Source organism: Schistocerca gregaria, chromosome 1 (genome assembly GCF_023897955.1).
Source record: "Schistocerca gregaria isolate iqSchGreg1 chromosome 1, iqSchGreg1.2, whole genome shotgun sequence".
In the NCBI taxonomy this organism is placed as follows: Eukaryota; Metazoa; Arthropoda; class Insecta; order Orthoptera; family Acrididae; genus Schistocerca; species Schistocerca gregaria.
In genome coordinates this window covers 679,333,207-679,360,495 of record NC_064920.1, presented here as the reverse complement: position 1 = coordinate 679,360,495, position 27,289 = coordinate 679,333,207, and the positions used below count along the sequence as shown (strand labels likewise).

The following is a 27,289-nucleotide window of genomic DNA, read 5'->3' as shown; positions in this document are numbered from 1 at the left end:
GCATGTTCAGCTGTCCAGCTGCACAGCGAACGGATTTCTGCCGACCCCTTGTGAAACTATGCAGGATGCGTTCGACATCTGTGTCAGACATTCGGGTACGGCCCGGCGATTTGCCTTTACACAAATAATCTGTTTCTCGGAACTGATCACGCCGTCGTCTAATGCTCTGTGCTGTTGGAGGATAAAAAAAAAATGGCTCTTAGCACTATGGGACTTAACATCTTAGGTCATTAGTCCCCTAGAACTTAGAACTACTTAAACCTAACTAACCTAACGACATCACACAACACCCAGCCATCACGAGGCAGAGAAAATCCATGACCCCGCCGGGAATCGAACCCGGGAACCGTTGGAGGATCCACACAATAGCTAATACGAAAGCCACGCTGAACATTCATTTATTATTGACCTGCAGTGCGCAAAACGTAGAACACAAAACCCTTCTTACTAGAACTGAAGTGGGCGCACAATATTGCCACCTAGCGGAAACCGTGTAGAACTTGTGAGTTCGCTCTTTCCAATGGTACGTTGTTCACGCACATACATCAAGTAACATAATAATTACCATTTTTTTTAAAAATCGGATGATTCTTTTTGATACACCCTGTATATCCTTCCACGCACAATACCAGATTTAATTGCCGGCCGCTGTGGCCGAGCATTTCTAGGCACTTGAGTCCGGAACCGCGAGACTGCTACGTTCGCAGGTTCGAATCCTGCATCGGGCATGGATGTGTGTGATTATCTAGGGTTAGTTAGGTTTAAGTAATTCTGAGTTCAAGGGGACTGATGACCTCCGATGTTAAGTCCCATAGTGCTCAGAACCATTTGAAACAGATTTAATTAAAATTGTCTTTCTATAATGCATTACCTTTCACCCGATCCTTGATACTCTTTTCATAACCCTGTCACATAATAGGCTACCGTGTGACTCAAATCTCGATGTATGGATGATGACATAGATGATAATAGTTGTGTGCTTAGGATTCAAAGCAACACTGTTGTCGTCCTCGTCGTCGTCGTCTTCGTCGAAGTGCCGACTTTTCAATGACGAGAAGCGATCGGAGCAGGTAGCCAGCGCAGTCACAATAGTATTGGGCAAAAATGTCTATCGTGGTCGACTCAAAGGCATTAAGCTTCGATTGAGATGATCCCACGTAAGATCTGTCCTTGCATTTCTCAGGTTAACTTGTCAATCCCCCCGATCAGAAACTTACGATAACATAAAGCGGGACAATTTTTGGAACAGAGTAACCCTGACCCACGTTTAACTCCCTGCAAACAGGGGAAACGCACTACGTAACTAATGAAGGGGCAGTCTAAATCTCTGGGCCGCGTATTGCAAACAATCCAGTTCCATTAGGGGTGAATTCTGGCTAACGCGTAGTGCTGCCCAAATATTTGCAGGCGGAAGGGATGAAGCGGATAAATCGTGAGAGGCCGTAAAGGAAAGCCGAGGTCGGCGCCGCCCGAGGCTTTCTTGCACAGCTTCCATGTCGTTTCCCATTCGGCACGATTCATCGACGACTGCTGGTGTTCCCCAAGGATACTACTGCCGATAACTCTTTTATATTTTTAACACAACGTCAGACACTGGCACCTTTCTTTATTGGAGGAAGTACTTGGCTTTATTGTTTAACCTTACCTTTCTCTTCCTGTTACAACCAACTTAGTGCCAACGGAAAAACACTTTTTCAAATATTTTTGGGAAGTGAATTCGAGGACATGCTACGAACTGGACGAGGGCGCATGCGAACAGTATAGTAATGGTCTCGTCAGCATTCTGTCTTAAGGGACCGATTATGCGATCTCATTTCGCCGTTGGTAAGTACCTTTTAAAACGAATTACATCCAAAGGCATTTCTTGTACGAGTGACACTTTACAGTTTTGCGTGACAACTATCAACAGGACTGCTTGGAGTACTGCTTAATTGCACGCGTCGTGATGGAGGAGGGAGGGAAGGGAATAAAAAGTATTTATACAGGATAAACCACCTAAAACTTGAAACGCAAATATCGCGAAAATAGAAAAGTGCCACTGATGTGCGGTTCTGACAGAATGGATCGGTAGTCAGGAACTAGTACTGTTAGCACAACAGTCCTCCAACAAACACCTGGGACATTCTAATTTATCCCACTTTTAGTTTTGTTAATGTCAATAGGCATTGTTCCATTTAAAAATCTGTATGTCTGCACAAAAATAAACTTCATAAGTATTGTTACAGTCTATTTATTGGCTCACAATACGAGGCCCTGACTGCCAATCCATTCTGTGAAAACCTCACATCAACAGCACTTTCGATTTCCGCAACATTTATGCTACAAGTTTTAGGTGATTCACTCAAACAAGGGGAGGGGGTAGGAGGAGGAGGAGTCATCACTTCTGCATAGAAAGATCGTGATGTCCACAACGATACCTGGAACGTTGCTCGATAACGCATTATATAGGACTTGTGTACGCCAATTATCCCAGTGCGTGCTATCCTAGTGTCGCCAAGGACTAAAGTTTCCTGTTCTCAACTTTTAGCGTAAGTGCAGAAATTAAGGATTAAGTGCTGAAAACGGATTCGTTTGGCTTCATTCTCATCTGAGAGTTGTCTCGGTTCCAGCAAAGAAGTTAACTACAGCCATCAGCAAACACGCATCACATCTTGAGAGAGTTCGGCGACAAATGGTATACCGCATGGACGCCTGTCTTAGTAAATATGGGACCGAGATGAAACAACAGTCATAGTCTAGTAGTTTTACATCAACCTATATCTGCACACGTATGACTGAAGCGAACACAACATAGTACGTACATTTTATATGTCAAGTTAGTTACCGACCTGATTCAGTATACACATTCACACACAATATGATTTTTTAAAAATTATCTTGAAGCAACAGGAGGAAACACAGGACATTACCAATTAATACCGGCCGCGGTGGTCTCGCGGTTAAGGCGCTCAGTCCGGAACCGCGTGACTGCTACGGTCGCAGGTTCGAATCCTGCCTCGGACATGGATGTGTGTGATGTCCTTAGGTTAGTTAGGTTTACGTAGTTCTAAGTTCTAGGGGACTGATGACCACAGATGCTAAGTCCCGTAGTGTTCAGAGCCATTTGAACTGATTTATACATACGTATCAGTATGTATGTCATTATACCGATATGTATGTGTAAATCAATAATGTCCAGCTTTCCCTGCAGTGATGACTGTTTTAAGAATCGAAACCGGTAGAGGAATAAAGTTGTATCGATGCAGCTGATGGTTTGCAATGCATTATTTATTTACGCTACTGGCCATTCGAATTGCTACGCCAAGAAGAAATGCAGATAATAAACGGGTATTCATTGGACAAATATATTATACTAGAACTGGCATGTGATTACATTTTCACGTAGTTTGGGTGCATAGTTCCTGAGAAATCAGTACCCACAACAACGACCTCTGGCCGTTATAATGGCCTTGATACGCCTGGGCAATCAGTCAGACGGAGCTTGGATGGCGTGTACAGGTACAGCTGCCCACGCAGCTTCAACACGATACCTTGTTCATCAAGAGTAGCGACTGGCTCAATGTGACGAGCCAGTTGCTCGGTCACCATTGACCACACGTTTTCAACCGGTGACAGATCTGGAGAATGTGCTGGCCAGGGCAGCAGTCGAACATTTACAGTATCCAGAATGGCCCGTACATGTTCTGCACCATGCGGTCGTGCAGTATCCTGCTGAAATGTAGGGTTTCGCAGGGATCGAATGAGGGGTAGAGCCACGGGTCGTAACACATCTGAAGTGTAACGTCCACTGTTCATGAAAGTCCCGTCAATGCGAACAAGAAGTGACCGAGACGTGTAACCAATGGCACCCCATACCTTCACGCCGGGTGATACGCCAGTATGGCGATGACGAATACACGCTTCCAATGTGCGTTCACAGCGATGTCGCCAAACACGGATGCGACCCATCATGATGCTGTAAACAGAACCTGGAGTCATCCAAAAAAAATGACGTTTTGCCATTCGTGCACCCAGGTTCGTCGTTGAGTACACCATCGCAGGCGCTCCTGTCTGTGATGCAGCGTCAAGGGTAACCGCAGCCATGGTCTCCGAGCTGATAGTCCATGCTGCTGCAAACGTCGTCGAACTGTTCGTGCAGATGCTTGTTATCTTGACTCAGGGGATCGAGACGTGGCTGCAGGATCCGTTACAGCCATGCGGATAAGATGCCTGTCATCTCGACTCCTAGTGATACGAGGCCGTTGGGATCCAGCACGGCGTTCCGTATAACCCTCCTGAACCCACCGACTCCATATTCTGCTAACAGTCATTGGATCTCGACCAACACGAGCAGCAACGTCGCGATACGATAAACCGCAATCGCGATAGGCTACAATCCGACCTTTATCAAAGTCGGAAACGTGATGGTACGGATTTCTCCTCCTTACAGGAGGCATCACAACAAAGTTTCATCAGGCAACGCCGGTCAACTGCTGTTTGTGTATGAGAAATCGGCTGGAAACTTTTCTCATGTCAGCACGTTGTAGGTGTCGCCACCGGCGTCAACCTTGTGTGAAAAGCTAATCATTTGCATATCACAGCATCTTCTTCCTGTCGGTTAAATCTCGCGTCTGTAGCACGTCATCTTCGTGGTGTAGCGACTTTAATGGCCAGTAGTGTATTTTCTGAGAGAGATTGTCATAGAATTAAATTAAAAATAGTTACTATCCCTGACCAAGGTTTTCGAAAGGATTGCCTCGTTTCTAAGGCAGATGCCAGAACTGAAAATCCCTCCCAAATGTTACTTAGGACTCCGTCTGTCGCACTACAGCATGCCTGCCTGGTATTCTAGTGAAGAGCTCCTGACCCTAGACTGGGTCATTACTCGGAGAGACAGCTCCAACTTTAGGAACAGGGATTGGAAGTGTCAAAAACTAAAGACAATTGTTTTTGTATCGCTAGAAGCTCGGTCTTTTCGGGAAAGAAGACAACCAAAAGAAAAGAGAAACTTGAGTTGTCTCACCGTAGACATGAGTGAGTCCTGGCACTGTAAGGGCGACTAGAACGCCTGCAGCCCGCCGGTTCGGCGTCGCGTTTGCAAGAAGAAAGGCCAGTGGCGGCAGCAGAGTTCGCCCACCGCGCCGCGCCGCGCTGCCCTTAATGAATGCCGGGGAAAGCAATTAAAAGCTGCGGCTGCGGTGGCGGCGGCAGCGGCGGGCTCTGCGTGGCTCTTGGCCAGACCCAGCGGGTCCTCGCTGTGTGCAGCCGGAGTGCACACCAGCGCCACTGCATTCTGTAATCCTCACATTGAAACTCACCAATTTTTGCCTTAACCTTATGTTACTAAACAGTTAAACATGCCTGACGAACATCATTTGCTACAGCTTTTGTTATTATGAGCGGTGTTCGGTACGTAACACATTTTTTCGCGGCCAGTTTTGCTTCAACAAATGCGGAATCTGTTATGGGGCATCGCGGAATATTCCCACTCAGCCCCTATAATTCAACGAATCTTCGACAGGCGCAGCGCTATAAGTGGCCTTCAAAATTGCTTCTATAGCGGAAGTGCATTCCAATCAGAAAGCTGACAGTCAGTTTCTTCTGGCGGAAAACAAGAGCATCACAGATATCACAGGGGCTTGCAGAATATCTCCGGAGATCTGGACGTGAACAAAAGCACGGTGAGTCATTGGGCGAAACGTATCTCACTATTGCAACAAGATCGTGCAAACCAGTTCGATTTCCCGTGTGCCGACCGGCCGCTGTTACTCCTGCAATATTAGTTCCACCGCGCACGTCGCCACAAAAAAAAAGAAAAGGCAAACGAACTTCTCCTTCTCCATGACAACGCAAGGTCTCGCACAAGAGTAAACTGGACTGTTGTTTCTCTTCCACCGTACATCCCGGATCTCTCACCTTCCGACTTCCATCTGTTTGGCTCAATGAAGAATGTATTCCGCGGGATGCTGTGCTTGGATGATGGGGATGTTACTGATGGAGCAAGACGCTGGCTCCTTCGTCGACCAGTAGAGTGCTACCATGCGAACATACAGGCCCTCCTAGTAAGGTGGCGTAAGGCCCTAGCGTTCAACGGAGATCTTGCTGAAAAATAGGGTTTGTAACCAAATGAGTAGGGAATAACACTCATGTTGGAATTCTGAATAAAACCAACCGACTTTCACATTCCTTACTGAACGCCCCTCGTGTATATACTGGTACCAGGTGAACATCGAAAAAGGTAAACTTTATTCACAGTATGCGTTAGGAATTCCTCAAGGAGGGAACGCCCTGAAAAACAAGCAACTGAATACTACACTTGTCACAGTATCGTGTAACAGCTAGAACTTTCATTAGAACAAGGGCGCCAGTACATCAACAAGGTTATATTCGCAGCCGACTGGAATGGACAACATACATCTGCTTTAAGGAAGAATTGGAAGGAAGGTTGCGGTTTAACCTCTTGTCAACGACAAGTTCATTAGCGTGTAGTGCATGTTCGAGTAGAAGTGTAGCAGAAAAGGCTTTTCTATACTGGTTCAGGTCAATTCAGCAATCATAACCTTTGAAGAGCACACCGCTGATTTCGTTCCAAATCTCAAGTCATCTCGTTGTAGACAGGAGTTTACACTCTCATCTTCCCTCTTTCATTCCATCCTTCCTGCCTTCCTTCGTCCCTTCCAAATGGGAATCATTGCGCCAGTACGAGTACTTGGGGCACGCTCTTTCAGGTAGTTGAGTTGTTCTGTATGAGTGTTGCCCCATTCCTCCAACAACGTGATTGACAAACTTTTTATTTCTAATAATTCACGAACTTTGGTGTAGTAGCACTACAAAGAATAATACCAAGCGAAAGATATTATTTATTTCGACATAGGACGATCCACAATCTAGAGGATAAAGCAGATCCTATGTATCTCTCAAAATTTTAAGGCAACTTTTTCATAAACAACACTTGAAGCTTACCACAAACTAAAATTTGACCATAATGCAGTCCCCTCAACAATACAATCCATCCAACTAACCTACTGAAATAAAGGATCACTGGTAATTACAAACAGTTTCAGGCAGTATAGCGCCACACCCTCCAGTAATTAACAATGCTGTCTCTACTCCCATCTGTCACATCGGTGATAGGGTACTGAGGAAACAGTTTCCCCAAAGTTAGATCGTGTCATTAAATTCTTGTCACTTTTGGCACCAGGGGATGGTGATCAGTTTATTAGGCGCAAGTATGTGGAATCATACTAATCGCATGCTCACATGAACATGTTAGTACCACACAAACTGTCGTACTGTCGTACAGGCCACAAAAATATCAAAAGAACAACAAAATTCCACAAATTTACCGCCGTTCGCCTCAAGAAATTTCCTACGCACTCCGTAAGCCCTTCCGAACACGAGCTCTGGGCCGTCTGCTTCCGCCAACCACAACGGCCTACCAACAGAGCTTTTCAGTAAATCAGAATTTCCTTTGAAAAAACTGATCTGCCAGCCTATCGAGGACGCGAAGACAATTCCAGGCTGCATAAGAAGTTGTAAACGCTGATACTTGTCAACTGTCAGCAGAAGGCTCTACCTCGCACCACCACCACCACCAATCCAACTAAATTCACTAAAATTAAATCAGTAGGACGTAATCAATGAAATGAAACGATATCAGTGAAAATCACGAGAAATGTATAGCTTGCAATATGATGAATATGTCCCGCCGAACGAAAATTTGTGCTCATGTGAATTTCGTACTCCGACAGTCTAACGATTAATGGCTCAAATGGCTCTGAGAACTATGGGAGTTAACATCTGAAGTCATCAGTCCCCTAGACCTTAGAACTACTTAAACCTAACTAACCTAAGGGCATCACACACATCCATGCCCGAGGCAGGATTCGAACCTGTGACAGTAGCGGTCGCGTGGTCTCAGACTGAAGCGCCTAGAACGTCTTGGCCACTGCGGCTGGCTCTAATGTTTAAGACGACTGCTCGCATAACGAGCACATCACAGTTCGAATCCTAGACTAATTAAAATTTCCATTTCTCAAGACGCAGTACCCCAGAACGATCACTTTGTTGCCAAGTAGCTTTTACTGTATTATTATGACGTAAGTATACATAACCTATTTTTAGGAAGTTGACAAACTCGCTGAGTTCCCATGACGGTGTGTTCCACTCCCTAGGCCTGTCGCTGGTAGCGCACCTCTATAAGAGCACAATGCAGGCATCAATGCAGGAAAGAGCACAATATGTTGTATCTGTTCACGGAGCAACAAATGTTCAGAATACGTTAAGGGAAATCGCCACTAGATGTCGCGTTCACTAAGGTGTTTACGGAACTATTTTTTAACGAGACAACAATTGAAAAGAAAGGTAAGGCAGCGTGAAACCTTCTAGGTCTACAGCGATTATGAAAAATATCTAGACATTGTTTACACCATCCTCATCCAAATAACTGAATCAAACATCATGTCATTTCCAGGTAACAAAGACCACTGTGCCCAGTGTGTTAGGCAAACGGTTTCAACTGTACGCTTACAAAATTCTGACCTGAAACCACGTGATTATGAACGAGAAGAATTTACCAGTTGTAAGTTATCCAATACTGAAGAGAACGAAATTTCTTTCAGCAAACAGCATTTGGTAATGAAGCAATGTTTCACGTAAGTGGCTTTGTAAATGGGCATAACATGCGTATTTTTGGTAGACTGAATGTCAGGTCTTGTAATAGAGTACGTAAGAGGTAGACGAAACGCCAATTTGTGTTATGAACTAATTCATGACAAAGTGATCGGCTCATTCTTCTTCTATAGGAGCAGCCCCGTCTAATGTATCAACTAGGCAGGGCAACACTTCATTGGGCATAATGTACCTGAGATTCTGTTGATGCAAAAATGGGAGTGCAATAAAAATTAGGGTAATTGCTGGTAATGCTGTTCAGATGGTTTTAATTAAATGTCCATGAAGTATGTTTCGGTTTGTATAGGCAAGGTGTTTGCCACACTTTTATCAGAAGTGCGCACATTGCGTGAACGTAACATTGAGACTGTTTTAAAACATTGTCACCCCCTGAAACGCTACAAAATGCGTGGTGCGAGATATAGTACCGTTTTGATATTCTGCATGTCACAAACGGTGCTCACATTGAGTAAATTTAATTAAATTACGAGTGAAATCTTTATGATTGTGTGCACACGTGTTTGGAATATTATGTCTCTGCTGATGTAAATTATGAAGTTGTGACAAAATTCCTCGGTAACACTTCATAAGGCAGATGGGGGTTACTCGCAAACAACAGTCTCTAGCAGAAAACCTAGCTGATAGCTAGCGATCAATAGTGAAATAATGATGCTTACCAAAAATACTTCCAACGATTAACTTTATTTCATCGTTACACTGCAGGCCCTGTCGACAGTTGTTCTCAAACATTTAATGTATGTAACTATTTCTAACGACTGTTCGGTAGTCTTGTAGTAAAACAACAACGAGTCAACGGATGCCTCTCTGTGTGCAAATTCGCCACAGTTGCTTATTTCGAGGCCTAACTGCCAGTCTCTGCACTAACCATCGATCCTCTGCAGGTCCTCCTACAATACGCTCCAATTTTCTACAGTTACATCACAGTGTGGCTTCCCATATAGGTGACGGCCTTCTTTTCTCTGTCGCTCCGTATCGGACTGAACTAAATGATCAACTCGTGCCCTTGATATCATTGTTTTCCAGAAAACAGTCGAACACGAAACAATCATTAAAGGTGCGTAAAAACTACGTTTTTCTGTAAGTGCACACAATATCGATGGTGATTTTACATTCACATGCTCCATGTTCACTGAATTATTCTTGCACAATAGGAAGGGTGCGATAAAAATGAGACTAAGAACACTGCGAGCGATATGGCAACGCTTTTGTTCTTCTACTAGTGTGTTCATCCGTTCCAGACGCTCAGTCTCCACGCACCCATCACGTGATTTCTGAGAGTGCCATCAGCTAAAACTTGTGTGTGTGTGTGTGTGTGTGTGTGTGTGTGTGTGTGTGTGTGTGTGTGTGTGTGTTTTACGAAAATGGAAGTTTTGTGTCAAACTTGTGTGACCTTCGAGAATCTGAAACAGCCTATGGCGAACATTCCTTATTAAGAGCACCAAGCTTTTCGGAGCCACAAATCATTTTTGGAAGGCCGAGAATACGTTGCAGATAGTCTCGTTCCGGAAGTCCTTCAGCTTCAAAAAGCAACAAAAATGTCGGACGTGTGGGTGCTCTTGTGAGATTAGACACGCGTTTAACATTAAAGATCACGGGTAACTTGTTAAACACTTTTACTGTACACAAATTTTGACCACGTTTTGCACATATGAAAGGTTTGTGCCAAAAGCCTCACAACTGAGTAGGACGGTCGAAGAAACGTCTGCGTTGATCATCTTGAGAGGATTGCAGACGACCACGAGTGGTTCAAATGGCTCTAAGCACTACGACTTCACATCTTAGGTCATCAGTCCTCTACACTTAGAACTACTGAAACCCAACTAACCTAAGGACCGCATTCATGCCTGAGGCAGGATTCGAACCTGCGACCGTAGCAGCAGCGCGGTTCCGGACTGGAGCACCTACAACCGCTCGGCCACAGCGGCCGGCGACCACGAGTGGTTCAGTCGTTCGTCTGATCACACAAGATAAATCCTCGATTTTTGAGTACGGTCCTGGGACAAAGCGGTAAAATGAGGAGTGGCACCCTGAGGCATCTCCTCGACCGAAGAAAGCTCGAATGAGCAAATGAAACAGCAAAATAACGCTATTTTATTTTTTTGACAGCAGGTGGTGGTGGTGGTTAGTGTTTAACGTCCCGTCGACAACGAGGTCATTAGAGACGGAGCGCAAGCTCGGGGTAGGGAAGGATTGGGAAGGAAATCGGCCGTGCCCTTTGAAAGGAACCATCCCGGCATTTGCCTGAAACGATTTAGGGAAATCACGGAAAACCTAAATCAGGATGGCCGGAGACGGGACTGAACCGTCGTCCTCCCGAATGCGAGTCCAGTGTGCTAACCACTGCGCCACCTCGCTCGGTACTTGACAGCAGGGGCACTGTGCACAACGACTTCGTTCCTCCAGGAAAAATCGTCAACAAAGTGTTCTACAAATACGTCCTTGCAAGTCTCAGGAAAACGGTGAATCGACGGAGACCGGGCACTGCGGACAACTGGATGCTGTACCATTGCAACGCCTCCTGTCACACGGCCACTTGCATCACTCAGCGTCTTCGAGGCATATTCTAATCGAAATGGCAGTTTTTCGTCTTCGTGTTGTCGAAAGTCATGCGACGATAAATGTAGTCCCACGTCGAAGCGACAGCCACACGAAAGCAGTTTCTTCGGTTTGAGATACTTTTTTCGACAGCGACTCAGTGGCGGGTGGTCTCCTTCCTGGCTGCACCCAAATGCCTCAACAGAGGCTGGCCACCTATCGGCGTGCATCGGGGCGCGCACCCGCACATACCGGCGCGGAACATGACAGGCGCGGCGTGGCGCGCATATCGACCAGCGCCCTCAAAATAGCGGGAGGGAGAGGGGAGGGCAGGGCAGAGCAGAGCAGCGAAGAGTAGAGCAGAAGAGAGAAGAGGGGGGCGGGAGGGGGGAGACCACTTTGTTTAGCTCTCTGCTCTACCCCGGTCCGTCTGCGCTGACGTAAGCCCATGGGGCGGCGTGCCAGCGTCCAATCACTAAACGATCGCTTTCTATTGTCGCCCGATTCAACATGACCCGGTGGTCAATTGCGGGCGCTCTAACTAGCGAATTAACGACTCTGACGACGACCTCTTTGCTATTCGTAGCCCTTGCTTGACACAACGCACGCGGTGCCGTTTCAGCAGTCTCTTCCCCCCTCTCCTACGACACTCCACACATCAGTACGCGAACGGTAGTACAGTAAATCACGCTCATCATCAAAGAAGCTGGCATCGGGAGGATGTCAGGAAGGATTGGTACGAGTCATGTGGCAGGGTGTTAAACAGAAAATTGACATCCCTTATACTGGGTGTTTCAAAATTATAAGTGTATTGGGCAAAAGCTAGTGGCGACACTGCCGTAACATGATGGATGTTCCTCACGTGGCATGTCCGCAGTCTGTAGCTGATAGCAGGAGGTCAGTTGAAGTAATGCTGTGAGGGGCGCCGACTGTGTTTGAGTCAGTAGCTGTCTGAAAGTGTGGGAGGCCAGTTCAAGCGCCCTAACAGAATCTTTAGGAAACATGAAAAACATGCGTGGATAAATGGTTGAATGGCTCTGAGCACTATGGGACTTAACATCTGTGGTCATCAGTCCCATAGAACTTAGAACTACTTAAACCTAACTAACCTAAGGACAGCACACACGTCCATGCCCGAGGCAGGATTCGAACCTGTCGTAGCAGTCGCGCAGTTCCGGACTGGAGCGCCTAGAACCGCTCGGCCACCGCGGCTGGCTTGCGTGGATAAAGACTGAGTGGCACGTGATCGGATCGCACAACAATGTTTCTTTCTGGCACTGCGTCCCATCATCCTTATCGAAAATGTACGTTGCCACACGAGGAATCCCGTGCAGGAGACCCCGCGTACGTCGGAATGGGAAAAACTGGAACACCCATCGTATTCACCCGATATGAGTCCATGCGATTACAACCTGTTGGCCAAAATGGAGGAACTTCTTAGTGGCACGCGCCACAAGACAAGAGAAGACATCATCCGTGACCCAGGACGGTCCTAGAGAGACATCGACAGAGACGGACGCGCTAACGTTGCACGCCGCGTTCTATCTCTGTGGGGTAAAGTGATCGAGAGGAGAGGCGATTAGGTTATACGGTGAATGTCTGTCAATAAACTCTGGTATGATTTACAACAGTGTTGCCACTACTTTTCATCCAACCAATGTACATCCGATTTCACACGATTACATCTTTAAATGAAAATGAAACTGAAACTTGGCGTCAATTTTAACATATGAATAGAGGTACAATGATATTTTTTTCCTTAGAAAGAACCACTCAAATTTAATGCCTGACACACGTCGAGTAACTAATCACGAGTAACGTTGCAAAGCGGTAAGAAATCGGACGAGCGCGTAATTTCGGCTGTAGGAAAGGTGGTTGGTCCACTTCGGCTTATTGCTGAATTCTAGGAAAATGTGGCTCATCATTTAAAAACGAGACTAGTGCGACCACTCTTCAGTGGTACTCAGTCGCCATCAGCCCAGATTAAAGAAAGACATGGAAGAAGTTCAGAGGCATGCTGCCACATTTGTTAGCAGTAGGTTTGGTCAGTATGCGAGTATTACGGAGATGACTAGTGAACCGTGGAAGTACCTGGAGCGAAGATTGCGTTCTTTTCTCGAAACACTGTAGAGAAATCATCTTCGGTGTTAATAACTGCTTAGCTGTATTTAGTCCTTTATTACTGTATACCTACCGGTTTCGTGGTACTAAAATCCCCATCTTCAGGTGAACAAATGATTAAAATATTAGAGCGGAAAACCTGAAGATGTGGCTTTTAGTGTCACGAAGCGGTAGTGATCCAGTAATAATGAACTAAAGACAGTTGAAGCGGTTATTAATACCCAAGACGAATACTCATAGCTTTGGTTGCCTCACCTACAAGGTTGTCTGCGCTGTTGGGAAAATTGAGAGCACCGTCATTTGCGGCTGACTGCAGAACGCTTCTACAGCCGTAGACGTTTGTTTAATGTAAGGACCGCCAAAACAAGGTAAGAGAAAACAAGGCTCCATTAGTAGTGGTAGAAGATACCCTCTGCCCTGCACTGTAAGTTGGCCTGCAGATTACGTATTTATATATCTTTTAGATACGAGGGTCGGTCAAAAAGTAATGCCTCCCATTTTTTTTTCTACTTAAATAATTAAGTTAAGTGAAAAATTTGAATTTGGCGCCATTCCTCAAACCTTCTTCTGCAATCCACTGCAGTAGTAACTTTCTGTGTCAACAGGTGGCAGCACAGAAGAAGTTTGTAAGGTGGCCGACATCGATGTTCGTTTGAGACAGCGTTGTGTGATTGAATTCTTGAATGCAGAAGGTGAAACGCCCATACGCATTCATGAAAGACTGAAGAAGGTGTATGGTGTTGTGACAGTGGATGTCAGCACTGTTAGACGATGGGTTCGTCGTTGTAAGGAAGCTGAAGGGCAAACACCGTTGACTGACGAAAAGCGGAGCGGCAGGCCGGTGAGTGCAGTGACTCCACACAACATTCAGCAAGTTGATGACATCATTCGTGGTGACCATCGGGTGACTGCAGATGAAGTGTGTCGCATTATTTCTCTTAGTAAAGGCAGTGTGATCACGATTATTAAACAATTGGGGTACTCAAAAGTTTGTGCACGGTGGGTTCCAAGAATGTTAGCCGATCAGAATAAAGAGGCAAGGAAAACAATAGCCTCCCAACACTTGCAGCGCTTCCGTTTGGAGGGAGATGAGTTTCTGAAAAAAATTGTGACCGGGGACGAAACATGGGTGCATTTTTTTGAACCCGAATCAAAGAGGCAGTCAATGGAGTGGCGTCACACAAGCTCGCCGAGGAAGAAAAAATTCAAAACTGTGCGATCGGCAGGGAAAGTTATGGCAACAGTTTTCTGGGATACAGAGGGTGTGATTCTGGTTGATTTTTTGGAGCAGGGATGCACAATAAATTCTGTTCAATACGTCACAACCCTCAAAAAACTTAAAGCACGTCTTCAGCGAGTTCGCCCAACAAAATCAATGGCAGATGTTCTTCTTTTGCATGACAATGCAAGACCACACACCAGTCGTCACACCTCTGACGAGATTGTCAAAATTGGATGGGAAGTTTTGCCTCATCCCCCATACAGCCCTGACCTGGCACCATCAGACTTCCATCTGTTCGGGCCACTAAAAGAAGCTCATCGTGGGATTCATTTTGAAGATGAGGAGGCCGTCAAAACATCCGTGCGCCAATGGCTTAGGAAGCAGAGCTGTGATTTTTACCGTGCTGGGATACATGCCCTTGTTCAAAGATGGACCAAAACTGTAGAGATGGGCGGAGATTACATTGAAAAATGACAAAATGATCCTCAATGTTGTGGTTTTCAACCTATGTAATTGCATTTAAATTTCCTGACAATTAAACGTAGAAAAAAAATAGGAGGCATTACTTTTTGACTGACCCTCGTACATCTTTGGGCTATTTTTTACAATTACTTTTAGGATCAAATGTTTTTCTTTACCTTTCATAAACGTTCAATTCTCACTCCTAAGAAAGAACGGCAAACGTAAAGACAAAAGTCAGACTAGTCCCACAGCTCACAAGTTATTGTATTCGCTGTAGTAGTTACCACTGTTGGTGGAAACGGATAGACACATACGGAGTCTTCTAAAAAACCGAAACAATTCACATATCGTGGGGTTAAGCTAACTTAGATATCAATGGTCGAAGAAAAGATATGAACGCCCTTTACATCGCCGAGGCAGCCTGTTGCTATGACATGTCCTGACATGCAGGCGTCACAGCGGTAGTCTCCGTCCTGTTGAAAAATTAAACGTCTTGTAAGTTCACGCAGTTATGGAAGAAGCCAGATCTCCAACATAAATAGGTACGAGATTACTGTAATGGAGCCAGCGAACAACCTACCTGCTCAGGGGAAACAACTTACTAGTGACACCAAGATAAGATTTAGTTTCGATGCGCAAGATGTAATTTATGTCAAGTTTTTATCTTTTTTCCTGTAGTAGACATACTCTTGTAAAAGTGCATTAATCATTTTCGAACATGCTGTAGCCGGCCGCGGTGGTCTCGCGGTTCTAGGCGCGCAGTCCGGAGCCGTGCGACTGCTACGGTCGCAGGTTCGAATCCTGCCTCGGGCATGGATGTGTGTGATGTCCTTAGGTTAGTTAGGTTTAAGTAGTTCTAAGTTCTAGGTGACTAATGACCACAGCAGTTGAGTCCCATAGTGCTCAGAACCATTTGAACCATTTTTGAACATGCTGTATTTCACAAACTGTTCAACAAATCGGAATAAGGTTTCCGACAAACGACAGAGACGTTGTGGTAGGGTTTAGCTACATGGTAACCCTCGTAGCTTTTATATCTACAGAGATACTGAATAACTAAGCTCAACGCACGGCTTCAAGGGCGTCTACTGAACACACTATTACAGTAGTGAATTAACCGATCCGGAGTTTTTCTTGCAATGATTTTGTACACACAAATATTAAGTGAGGCAAGAGTGTGCACCACACCATACGTGCTGCAAACGGGCGCTTCAGCGATCTGTCGGCGAAAGATTCGTCTGGTCTGCTCTCGTGTAATGGATATCATTTGCTGGCATACCGTTCATGTTTGGAGCCGGCTTCTTTTATCTGCGAACAGTTGGCTTCAGAAAGGTTTCCACTGGAGGCACAGCGCTCTTGCAAGATAATCGGGATATGAGACAGTCTTCAGGCGGTCTCTGAACTTTTTCCAGTGTGTTTGCACGCAAATTATTTTTGTGGGATGTCCTGCTACAAGTAGGAGGTGCTGTTTGAGGAAGAATGAGACGAGCCTTTTGTAATGCCTGTTACAAGTGCAAAAATCAAACAACGGGTAACCATTTAGAAAGCTGTGGCGACAAGCGTCCGATATCCTTCTGAATCCACACTGCACGCCTGAGGAGTGCTTTGGCACATGGCCGGCAGCACTCTATCTAATCACGACTGTCTGGGGTCAGCCAAATCTGGAGCTCCGGTGAGACGTGGGAAACAAGCTGTGTGAATTCTGAGTTAGCTTCACTGGTCCTTGATGGGCCTGAATTATAATTCACATCCACACAGATCATCTGCATGAACTTGCTGATATGATACAATAAGGTTACTGTGTGGCTTTTGAGGCACCTACTACTTCTGTTTTTCTCTGCCTCATGATGACTGGGTGTTGTGTGCTGTCCTTAGGTTAGTTAGGTCTAAGTAGTTCTAAGTTCTAGGGGACTGATGACCATAGATGTTAAGTCCCATAGGGCTCAGAGCCATTTGAACTACTTCTGTTACAAATTCTTCCTACTTTTCTTTTTTTTTTTTTAAGGCGCCGTGTACTGAAGGCCGGGCGCATAGAGAACGACAGTTTTTAATATCGCAACTACGTTTGTATTAGTGTGGAGTGTTCGGCGAACATCGTCACCAGTATTTGGCCGACGAGGGACAAGAGAAGTGTCATTTCGTTCATGATCAATCAATGTTTTAGTTTGAACCCCAAACCTCTCCTCATCGTCTGACAAAAACAAGGCATGTGACAATGTTGATGAAGATCCGACGGAAGGAGACGATAAAGTCTTAAGATTCCCGTTGTACCATTCGAAAGGAACAAACCTTGCACCTGCACTGAGTTTTACCCTCTTCGTATCTCCCATTCCTCACCCACTGATATAAATTCAAACACACACACACACACACACACACACACACACACACACACACACTACTCGCAGCTTCCCGCCTCCAACCTGATGGAAACACACACCACATGCTTCGTAACTGATTAAAAGAAAAACAACAGCACACCGTCTTTAAGACATTACGCAGGACTGCAGTATGGTATTCTCCAAAAGTTGCCCCGTTCTCTGCCTTTTAATTTGAAAGTATAGTGGACCGAAGACAGTACTTCACGGCCCTAATGCAGACTACAGTCCGAAGAAGACAGACTATGCTGTATCGTGCTTACCGCAAATGAAGCACCCTGCCGTCCAGAGAATAGCACAGCAGTCTGAAGCGGTTCTGTAAACAAAAAAACACCTGTTAAATTTTTTTTCGTTATCCCCCGCACGTAGACTACTGAAGAAGGTAACAAAAACACCAGAGCGCAGAGAAAGAATATACTTAATTATGCTGCGGGTGGTTTACTTAATACTACTCAATGACCGTTCAAGATACGCTATTTGTTGAAGACAACAATCTAAAAACTTTTTTTTCGGGAGGAACAATGTTTTACACAACTGGAAAGAGGAAGAGATATAATTCAATCAATGTCTAATCACGATCGTGCACAACAAAATAAAAGCTAAGTTTATTAATAACGACGTTTACCATATCGACAGATATCGGAGATACTCTTCTATGAGCATTTCAGTATTTTAAACTCACTCACTTAAGAATCTGTACAGGAGGAAAAGCCGTCAGAGAGCTGGTAGCAAAATCTCATACAGTCTGTCGTGCAGGAACTTTACTGACTGAAGTATTATTCGCATATTTTTGTCCTCGACATTTTTACCGACCAGACGTGCTGCGCGTGCACAGACATCAATGATGGTCTTGAAACGACTTACAGCAGGGAATGGTGGCCGCTTTGTCTGCACGAAAACCATTAGGTACAGCGCGACATCACGTCTGAACGACTGAGAGTCAAGTCACCATTGGGCGCGGTACACGCAACTCGCCTCCACGGCCCCTCTGCGAGACGTTTACAGCAGTTTACTCACCATCCAAGGACGGATATCAAGTCATGTAGCTCTCCGACACGGCTGTACAGCAACTGAGTTAATGCTTTGCAAAGCGTAAAACTCTAATGTGTAAAGTGCGAAGCGCTAGCAGTAGAACACCTTTAAAGGTCTTACGTTATGTTAGCATCGAGCTTCTTTAAAGATTCGGACGGTTTTTACTTAAATATTTCGAAAACAGCCATATAATCTTTATGCTTCTTGGAGGCAGTACATTTAGCAAGAAGCCTTTCAAACAGAAAAATCATTTCATTTCTGCAGTAACGCCTTTCATGGGCTTTCTTTAACCACCAAATCTGGAGTTGACTTGTGGTCTATACTTTGCCTTTCCACGAATTATGTTCCCAAACGCCTAACATTAATCTGAAAAAACAAAAAAATTGAAAGAACTGACCTAGAATTGTAATGACAGACAATCGTATTGTCTTGGCCTACGGAAACAGTTAGAGTCTAAACATTCAATCGCAGAGTATTAATCGCAGAATCAGAATAGATTTAACAATAGATAGACAAATCAAGGCAATCTTTCAAACGTCAACCTGAACGATTGTTAGCAACAAAGGCTCATCTGTGGGCACCAGTCACGTCGTCCTCTGTTTGCCTGGTTAATTTCAGGGAAATATTCAGGTCTCAAAAAGCTGTTTGTACATTATGCCGAGTAACAATTTCATAAGGTTCTATACGGCGAATCACAAATATACGTACTTGGATTTGTCATATCAATAAAATATTTTTGTATCCAGAAAAATACCGTTTCAAATTTCTTCAAGAGACAACGCTGCAACACGGCTAAAATCTTAAGGTTTCGCCAAACCCGCAAAATATAGGGAGTTTCACAGTGATTTGACGGTTTCAAATTTGAATAATGCGTGCTAAAAAACATCATATGGCGACGGTGGCGCTGTCTATTAGTAGTACGGAGTGTCAAGCTTCGTTCAACATACATATCAGTAATCATGTTATACTGGTCAAAGCAACTTCATGCGTTCGCAGTGGAGTGCTCTTTTCGCTACCGAGAATCTATCGTGCGCGTCCAACGCGCCTTCGTTAGCATTTCGAAATTCAGCCACGATATCGAGTTCCTGCTCGTGGAATGATACTGAACTGGGCAATAAACTTCGTGGAAGCTGCCAGTGCATCGCACGCCCGAAGCGTTTGGCAGCAACAATTATTTCCAAACGCGCTTAAGTCGAATGGCCGCTACGCTCGCCCGATTGTATCGTGCCAGAATTTTACCTACTGTGTTACCTGAAGCCAAGCCAAGAGCTATTCTGACCGGTCGAGAAGCTTGCAACAGTTGAGAGATCAAATTTAAGAACAAAACTGCCTGATTAACTCCAGAAATTAATAAAAATGTGTTCAAAAACTTGGCGAACAGCCTCAAATTTTGTGTAGCCGTGAATGGCCGCTATTTGTCTGATGTAGTATTTCGTAAGAAAACTTGAATAAATGTTGTAGCTTGTGCAAAATGGCCAACTCTGTTTCGCGACAAGTTTGTGTGTTATTGAAATCAGAAATCGTCGAAACAGTGCGAAACACCCTGTATATGAAAGCACACACAATACATCATCAACCAAGGAGAAGAACTGGAATTAAATAACTTCAGGCGACAATTGTATGATAAGTATATCATAGTTGCGCCTCTGTCACATACTAGCGAGCACGTCTAATCCTAAGCTACGTTTCTTGATTCCCGCCCGGAAGATGATGTGGACTCACATGGTCTGTCGAGAACAGGTCAGGTGGCTCATCCACAGAACGACTGCAGGATGCCGCAACCTTAAATTGACAAAGTCGACATATACTCACGCTTGTAAGTACGAGGTATGGTGAATTCAAAATACAAGTAGCAGAAGAAGCTCTTTTATCTGGACTAGGTGGGACCGTAGGACATCTGGATTACCGTAAATCGAGGCAATCCGGAAATTCAGAGGAAAATTAGTACGAAATTGATTTGACACTATAAACGCACACGTCACACTTACTTTCAAGTAAACAAATTATTCATTATTTTCACGTAAATTTTGATCACATATTGATAAAAACAGCTGAATCAGTTTTATATACTGAAATAATCAACAATTTTCTTTAGAGCCAGGTTCGTGGCTTTTATGAGCACCACACCCACGGAAGTATTCCAAAAGCATTAGTTCGGCCAAAGATGCCTACTGCCGGGGTTCAAAATAAACCATTACATTGTCCAGATGCCCTGTTGCCTCTGTATGTGTCTCAATGTCAGCGGCTTGAACGCAACATCGTCAATCATCACTACCGCCACTGCCTCTTGTTCGGAAAAACGACGGTTCAAATCCGCGTGCGGCAATCGAGATTTAGGTGTTGCCGTGAATGGCAGAATCAGAATCAGAAATGGTACGGTAGTAAGCTGCGCCAGTAGACTCGCAATTGGCTGATCACAGATTTTTCAAGACTTCACGATTGTTGTCTCGGTAAACTACCCTTTATCGTTATTTTGAAACAGGAGGCTCCAATTTGTTTCTGGACACCGTTCAAGGTCCAAAACATAAATTCAGCAGTAGTGTTTTTAGAATGATCGTCCTTTATCCATCTTATGCAGTGCGTTGTCCGTATACGCTGACCTCTCTCTTTAGTATCATTGCAGAAAGAGGTGCACAATATTGCAAGAGAAAATTTAGATAACTTTCTTAGGTGTATAAAAGTCTGGTAGACAGAAAAGTATAATCTGAAAACAAAATAAAAAAGTTCCTCCTCGACAACTCCTCCTCTGTAGAAGCATTTCTGTTACTGTGATGTGTAAAAGATGTTGAGTAGGTGACACTAACGTCTGTAGAGAAAAAAATATTCGAAACATGTAGAGACATTTAAAAATTAAGATGTGATGTGTATGTGAAACAACTTGGTCCACACCATTACGAATTATGCTGCAAATGACCCTTGTAACATGAAACTAGCTAACACTATCACTAGAAGGGTGCGATGGAGTGCTGTAGAACACCATTCTTACCTATTAACTAACATCCTGTCGGGATCCGTGTACGGTGGTTGAATGAATCTAATGATCGCCGCCTCCTATAGTTGACGCTATTAATTCCACAGTATCGTGCCCCTAAGTGTTTACGAGGATTACACTTTACCTATATCAACAAGTGAACTGTTCAAATCGATAAAACACAAATGATTTGTATATTCGACTTTGTAGAAGACGTGGGCCACTGTTTTTAGTTCTGTCAATGAAAAGTAACAATAAAGTTCAACAAATAATAGTGTGTTTATTCCCTGTCACTTGTACCGTTCGCACTTGTAACATTACACATGTACGCAACGAAAAATATTTATGCAACCCCCGTTAAGCTACGTAAACGTACAAACAATAAAATAAAGGAATACAAATGGAATCATATACTACCATAATCATTATTCACGCGATGCACAATCAAAGTCGTTTTTGATAACTGGCCTTCCTTTATGCGTTCCAAATTTGTTTCAACCTTTCAGACCACGGTGTTCCAGTCCGTTTTCTAATTTCCGTTTGACTAACTTACCAACCAAATATCTTTCGTCTGAATGTTTTTCTGTCTGTAACGTCTGCCTGTGTTATACCAGTCTGCAGACTCAGAAGGATACAGATTGCAGTGGTTACTCGGAGATGAAGATGCTTGCACAGGATAGAGCAACATGGAGAGCTGTATCAAACCAATGTTTGAACTGAGGACCAGAAATACAACACACACAAAAGACCAGAAATGAGGCGATCAACTACAAAAAACGCAATTTATATTCTGTAAGGATGAGCCAAAGAAACTGGTACACCTGTCTAATATCGTGTACGGCGCCCGGGAGCACACAGGAGTGCCTCAACACGACGTGGCATGGACGCCACTAATGCCTGAAGTACTCAGGAAGGGAATTGACACCTAGAACACTGCACCGCTGTCCATAAAACCGTAAGAGTACGCGGAGGTGGAGGTCTCTTCTGAATAGCACATTGCAACGGATCCAAGGCATGCTCAGTGATGTTCACGTCTGGGGAGTCTGGTGGTCAGCGGAAGTGTTTAAGCTCAGAAGAGTGTTCCTGGAGCCCCTGTGTAGCAAATTATGGACGTGTGGGGTGTCGAATTGTCCTGCTGGAATTGCCCAAGTCCGTCGGAATACACAATAGACATGAATGGATGCAGGGGGTCAGACAGGATGCTTACGTGTATGTCAACTTCCAGAATCGCATCTAGACGTGTCAGGGGTCCTATATCACTCCAATTGCACACGCCCCACACAATTATAGAGCCTCCAACAGTACCTGTTGACAAGCAGGTCCATGGATTCGTGAGCTTGTCTCCATAGCCGTACACGTCCATTGGCTCGATACAATTCGAAACGAGACTCGTCCGACCAGGCGACATGTTTCCAGTCATCGACAGTCCAATGTCGGTGTCGACGGGCTCAGGCGAGGCGTAGAGCTTTGTGCCGTGCAGTCATAAATGGTACACGAGTGGGCCTTTGACTCCGAGCGCCCATTTCGATGATGGTTCGCACGCCAACACCTGTTGATGGCCCAGCACTGAAATCTGCAGCAATCTGCGGAAGGGTTCAGTCACTTTGAACGATTTTCTTCATTCGTCGTTGGTTCCGTTCTTGCAGGATCTTTTCCCGGCCGCAGAGATGGAGATCTGATGTTTTACCAGACTCCTATATTCTCGGTACACTGGGGAGAATAACCACTTCATCGCTACCTTAAAGATGCTGTGTCCCATCGCTCGTGCGCCGACTACAGCACCACGATCAAACTCACTCAAATCTTGATTATCTGCCATTATAGCAGCAGTAACAGCTCTAACAACTGCGCCAGACACTTGTTGTCTTATGTAGGCGTTGCCGACCGCAGCGCCGTATTCTGCCTGCTTACATATCTACACTCCTGGAAATTGAAATAAGAACACCGTGAATTCATTGTCCCAGGAAGGGGAAACTTTATTGACACATTCCTGGGGTCAGATACATCACATGATCACACTGACAGAACCACAGGCACATAGACACAGGCAACAGAGCATTCATAATATCACGTCCACGCTATCGCGGCATGCTACCAGTGTTAAAGACTGCGATGGAGCTCCGTATGCCACGGCAAACTGGCTGACACTGACGGCGGCGGTGCACAAATGCTGCGCAGCTAGCGCCATTCGACGGCCAACACCGCGGTTCCTGGTGTGTCCGCTGTGCCGTGCGTGTGATCATTGCTTGTACAGCCCTCTCGCAGTGTCCGGAGCAAGTATGGTGGGTCTGACACACCGGTGTCAATGTGTTCTTTTTTTCATTTCCAGTAGTGTATATATTTGAGTACGCATGCCACCACCAATTTCTTTGGTGCTTCGGTGTAAAATACAGAATGGACTATCATTGAATGATGTGCGGTTTTATGAGCAAAACAGACAAAGAAACATGAACACAAAGCGAGGATGTCGTGTCCCGTTTTGTGTGTTACACATTCATTTACGTTTCTTTTCCTACCAATTCATCAACACTACCAGTAATCGTAATCAACTATTGAACTGTAGCTTTGGTAGTGCGCAACTGTTCAATTAGCTTCGAACAATGACGTTGGCAATCGCTTCACCGGACTGGTGTGTCAAGGTTCACAATACGAATGGGCGTTAGATTGACGTATTATGTTAATGCGTTATTATCTGATATCATAACCAATTGTTATTTTCTTTCGCGTAAAATTTTGGATCACGTTCATCGTCATTGGATTTATCTATGCCTTGTCGCGGTATTACGAAGTCCTGTGGTTTGACAATTGCAGTTCATTATTGCAATGAATTTCTGAAAAAAACTTTCATTTAAAATATCTGAGCTTTTTTTTTTCACCTTTAAATAATTTCAGAGAGAACAACTTTAATTTTGGATCTCTATCTTATGTCGAGATGTTGACAGCAAAACGCAACTGTGCTTTGCCTTTAGTGCGTTACAGAGTCGTTTAGGTACATCTGTTTCGTCCTGGAACACGTCGTGAAGGAGTTGTGAGTGCTGAGCAGCACAACTCTTGGTAATTCCTGAAAGAACAGCGGTTTTTCTGTTGTTGCATTAAACTTGCAGCAGAACGAGTTCCCTGACAGCCGCACGCGCGCGGTGAGCGCTGAGAGAGCGGGCGCGTCGGCCATTGAGGCGGCGGCGGTGGGGCTAAGCGGTCGGTGGGTCGGCTGCAGGCGAGGTGCGACCCGGGGCCCGGCCGCCGCCGCCGCCGCCGCCGCCGCACAAAAGCCGGCTGTCAGCCGCGCCGCTGTCACCGCCGCGCCGCCCACTGCCCGCTGCCGGCTTCCCCCGCCCCAGTTCGTCTTTCTACTCACGCTACCTAGCCGAGTTTCTCGCTCAACGCGAAAACTTCTACGCCTGGCAATGGCACCGACATACTATCAATCAACTGTTGCACAATAGTGCGGACTGAATCACAAATTGATTGCTAAATAAATTTGCTCATACTGCTTTTTTTTCTCTCAATACCACTTTTTTTTAAACATCTGAAATCGTTCAAGCATGTTAGAAAAAGAAATGAAAAATACTAGGTTTATGCGTAACTGTGTGAAATTGATCGTTTTCACTCCTACGTCACACACTACGCTTAAGCAAAATGGTGTGAAACTGAGGCCCTTAATAAACTTTCTTTAAGTATAAAAACACAGTTCTGAACACCAAATGAACAACAGTCACAATACAATTAATGGTGCTATCGAAAATGGATACAATGCAAGTGTCTTAAGATTCACCGCAAGAAAGCAGTTTTTGTCTTTATTTAAGCGTAACACTTCTTATTCCACATTGGCTAGCGATTAAAGTAATCTGATCAGATATTCTTTGTAGGTGGCAACGATCCTTTAATTTGACACTGTTGATCTCCACTATATCTGTGCCAGCAGCTCCACCACGCTTTTATTTATTTATTTTATTTTATTTATTTATTTATTTTGCTCCAGGACCAATCTGCCCCAGAGTTAGGTCCAGTTCAATTCCAAATTACTTAATTGGCTTGTCTGTCTTTTTTTCTTCTTTCCCTTGAATACATTTCTGTAGAGAATCCACGAATTTATTGCAATTATACAAACCAGATACGAAAACAAACAAACGTACATGCCTTCATTTGGATATAATATTAATATGACAATTGCCTCTGTTGCAATCTAACAAATACACTTTTCTCATATGTGAGTTGTAAAATGGAACAACAGGACGTGGTCCCATTTTGTTCCCTCTTTTTTTCTGTCAAACCTTCACATTTCAGATTTGGGCAGCTTGCCGAGAAAAGTAGGCGGAAAAAGAGACAACACTAACGTTAACGTTGAAACAAATGGGCCCTCACTTGTTTCAACTTCAATTTCTAAAAGGTCTCTGAACCAAGCAGTGCCGGCCTGAGTGGCCGAGTGGTTCTAGGCGCTACAGTCTGGAACCGCGGGACCGCTACGGTCGCAGGTTCAAATCCTGCCTCGGGAATGGATGTGTGTGATGTCCTTAGGTTAGTTAGGTTTAAGTAGCTCTAAGTTATAGGGAACTGATGACCACAGCACTTAAGTCCCATAGTGCTCGGAGCCATTTGAACCATTTTTTGAACCAGCCAGCCATGTTTAAAACTTTGCAATACTACTGTGTATATACAAAATTACGCCAATGTCCACTTTGTCAATAGTACTACTGTATTCCTCAGAAAATCCACGTACTTCTTTTTTCGGCTACTACTCATGTTTAAATTTACACTTTGATATTCTATTCCTTTGGATCGTTCCGACACACTGAATCCCTAGCTTCAACTGGTACACAACTAGACCTACAGGTATAATACCTATGAAAATAGATCTTGTAGTTCGGGTCCCTTGCAATTTTTCTTACTAGGCATATCAAAACGTTTTCAAATGCTCCAGTATCTCGTTCAATACGAAATAAGCGCTCTGCTTTTTTCCCAAGTGATTGGATTTTTTGTATATTTGTCTCTTCGCAAGCTTGTAGTACCGGTATATCAGCAACACGTTCATCCTCCAAACAATTATTCGCATTGTGTGTTGTACTTCTGGTACTCTCAGGCTCGCTATCACTGTATCTCCAGATTCCAGATCACTTACATTTATAGTAGGATATTCACCCGATAGTCAAAATATAAGCCACATTAACTGCCAGAAAGGCATTCTACGGCCATGACTTCTTTCTAAGTCATCACTTTACGTCGTCCATAATCAAAATAGGATAACGACCCCATTACAACAATCGAATTACCACGAGAAACTAGAAAAAAGCAGACTGAAGGAAACCCTAACTTGTTATTGTTCGAATGTGTGGGAGCATTACTACGCACTGAAACTTCCTGGCAGATTAAAACTGTGTGTTGGACCCAGACTCGAACTCGGGACCTTTGCCTTTCGCGGGCAAGTGCTCGACCATCTGAGTTATCCAAGCATGACTCACGGCCCCCCCCCCCCCCCCCCACATCTTTTATCTCGTCTCCTACCTTCCAAACTTTACAGAAGCTCTCCTGCGATCCTTGCAGCACTAGCACTCCTGGAAGAAAGGATATTGCGGAGACACGGCTTTGCCACAGCCTGGGGGGTGTTTCCAGAACGAAATTTTCACTCTGAAGCGCACACTCCGCTGCATAAAGAAATGAGAACAGTACACACACACACACACACACACACACACACACACACACACACACACACACACACACACACAGTTGAAACCAAAAAGTTGGCAACATTTCAAAAAATGAATGATAGCCTAGATACAGTTAATGAGAGTGCAACGCTATGTTTCGAAAACGGAGTGACCACAATAAAACTGCAAGCTTTTAACCAGTTTGTCCTGGCGCTGTGTAGTCGTGGAAAACGGTTTTTCTGATGACTGGTTT

The 27,289-nt window shown here is 44.6% G+C and overlaps 1 protein-coding gene across 1 annotated transcript in view; it reads right to left on the bottom strand.

Annotated features, from left to right (window-relative positions):
- The window catches only part of LOC126363182 (uncharacterized), a 1,127,484-nt gene that overhangs the window by 274,860 nt on the left and 825,335 nt on the right, over nucleotides 1-27,289 (bottom strand). Inside the window, exon 8 of the mRNA XM_050007943.1 lies at nucleotides 17,652-17,704. Coding sequence (XP_049863900.1) covers nucleotides 17,652-17,704 — 53 coding nt within the window. The remainder of the gene's footprint in view (nucleotides 1-17,651; nucleotides 17,705-27,289) is intronic.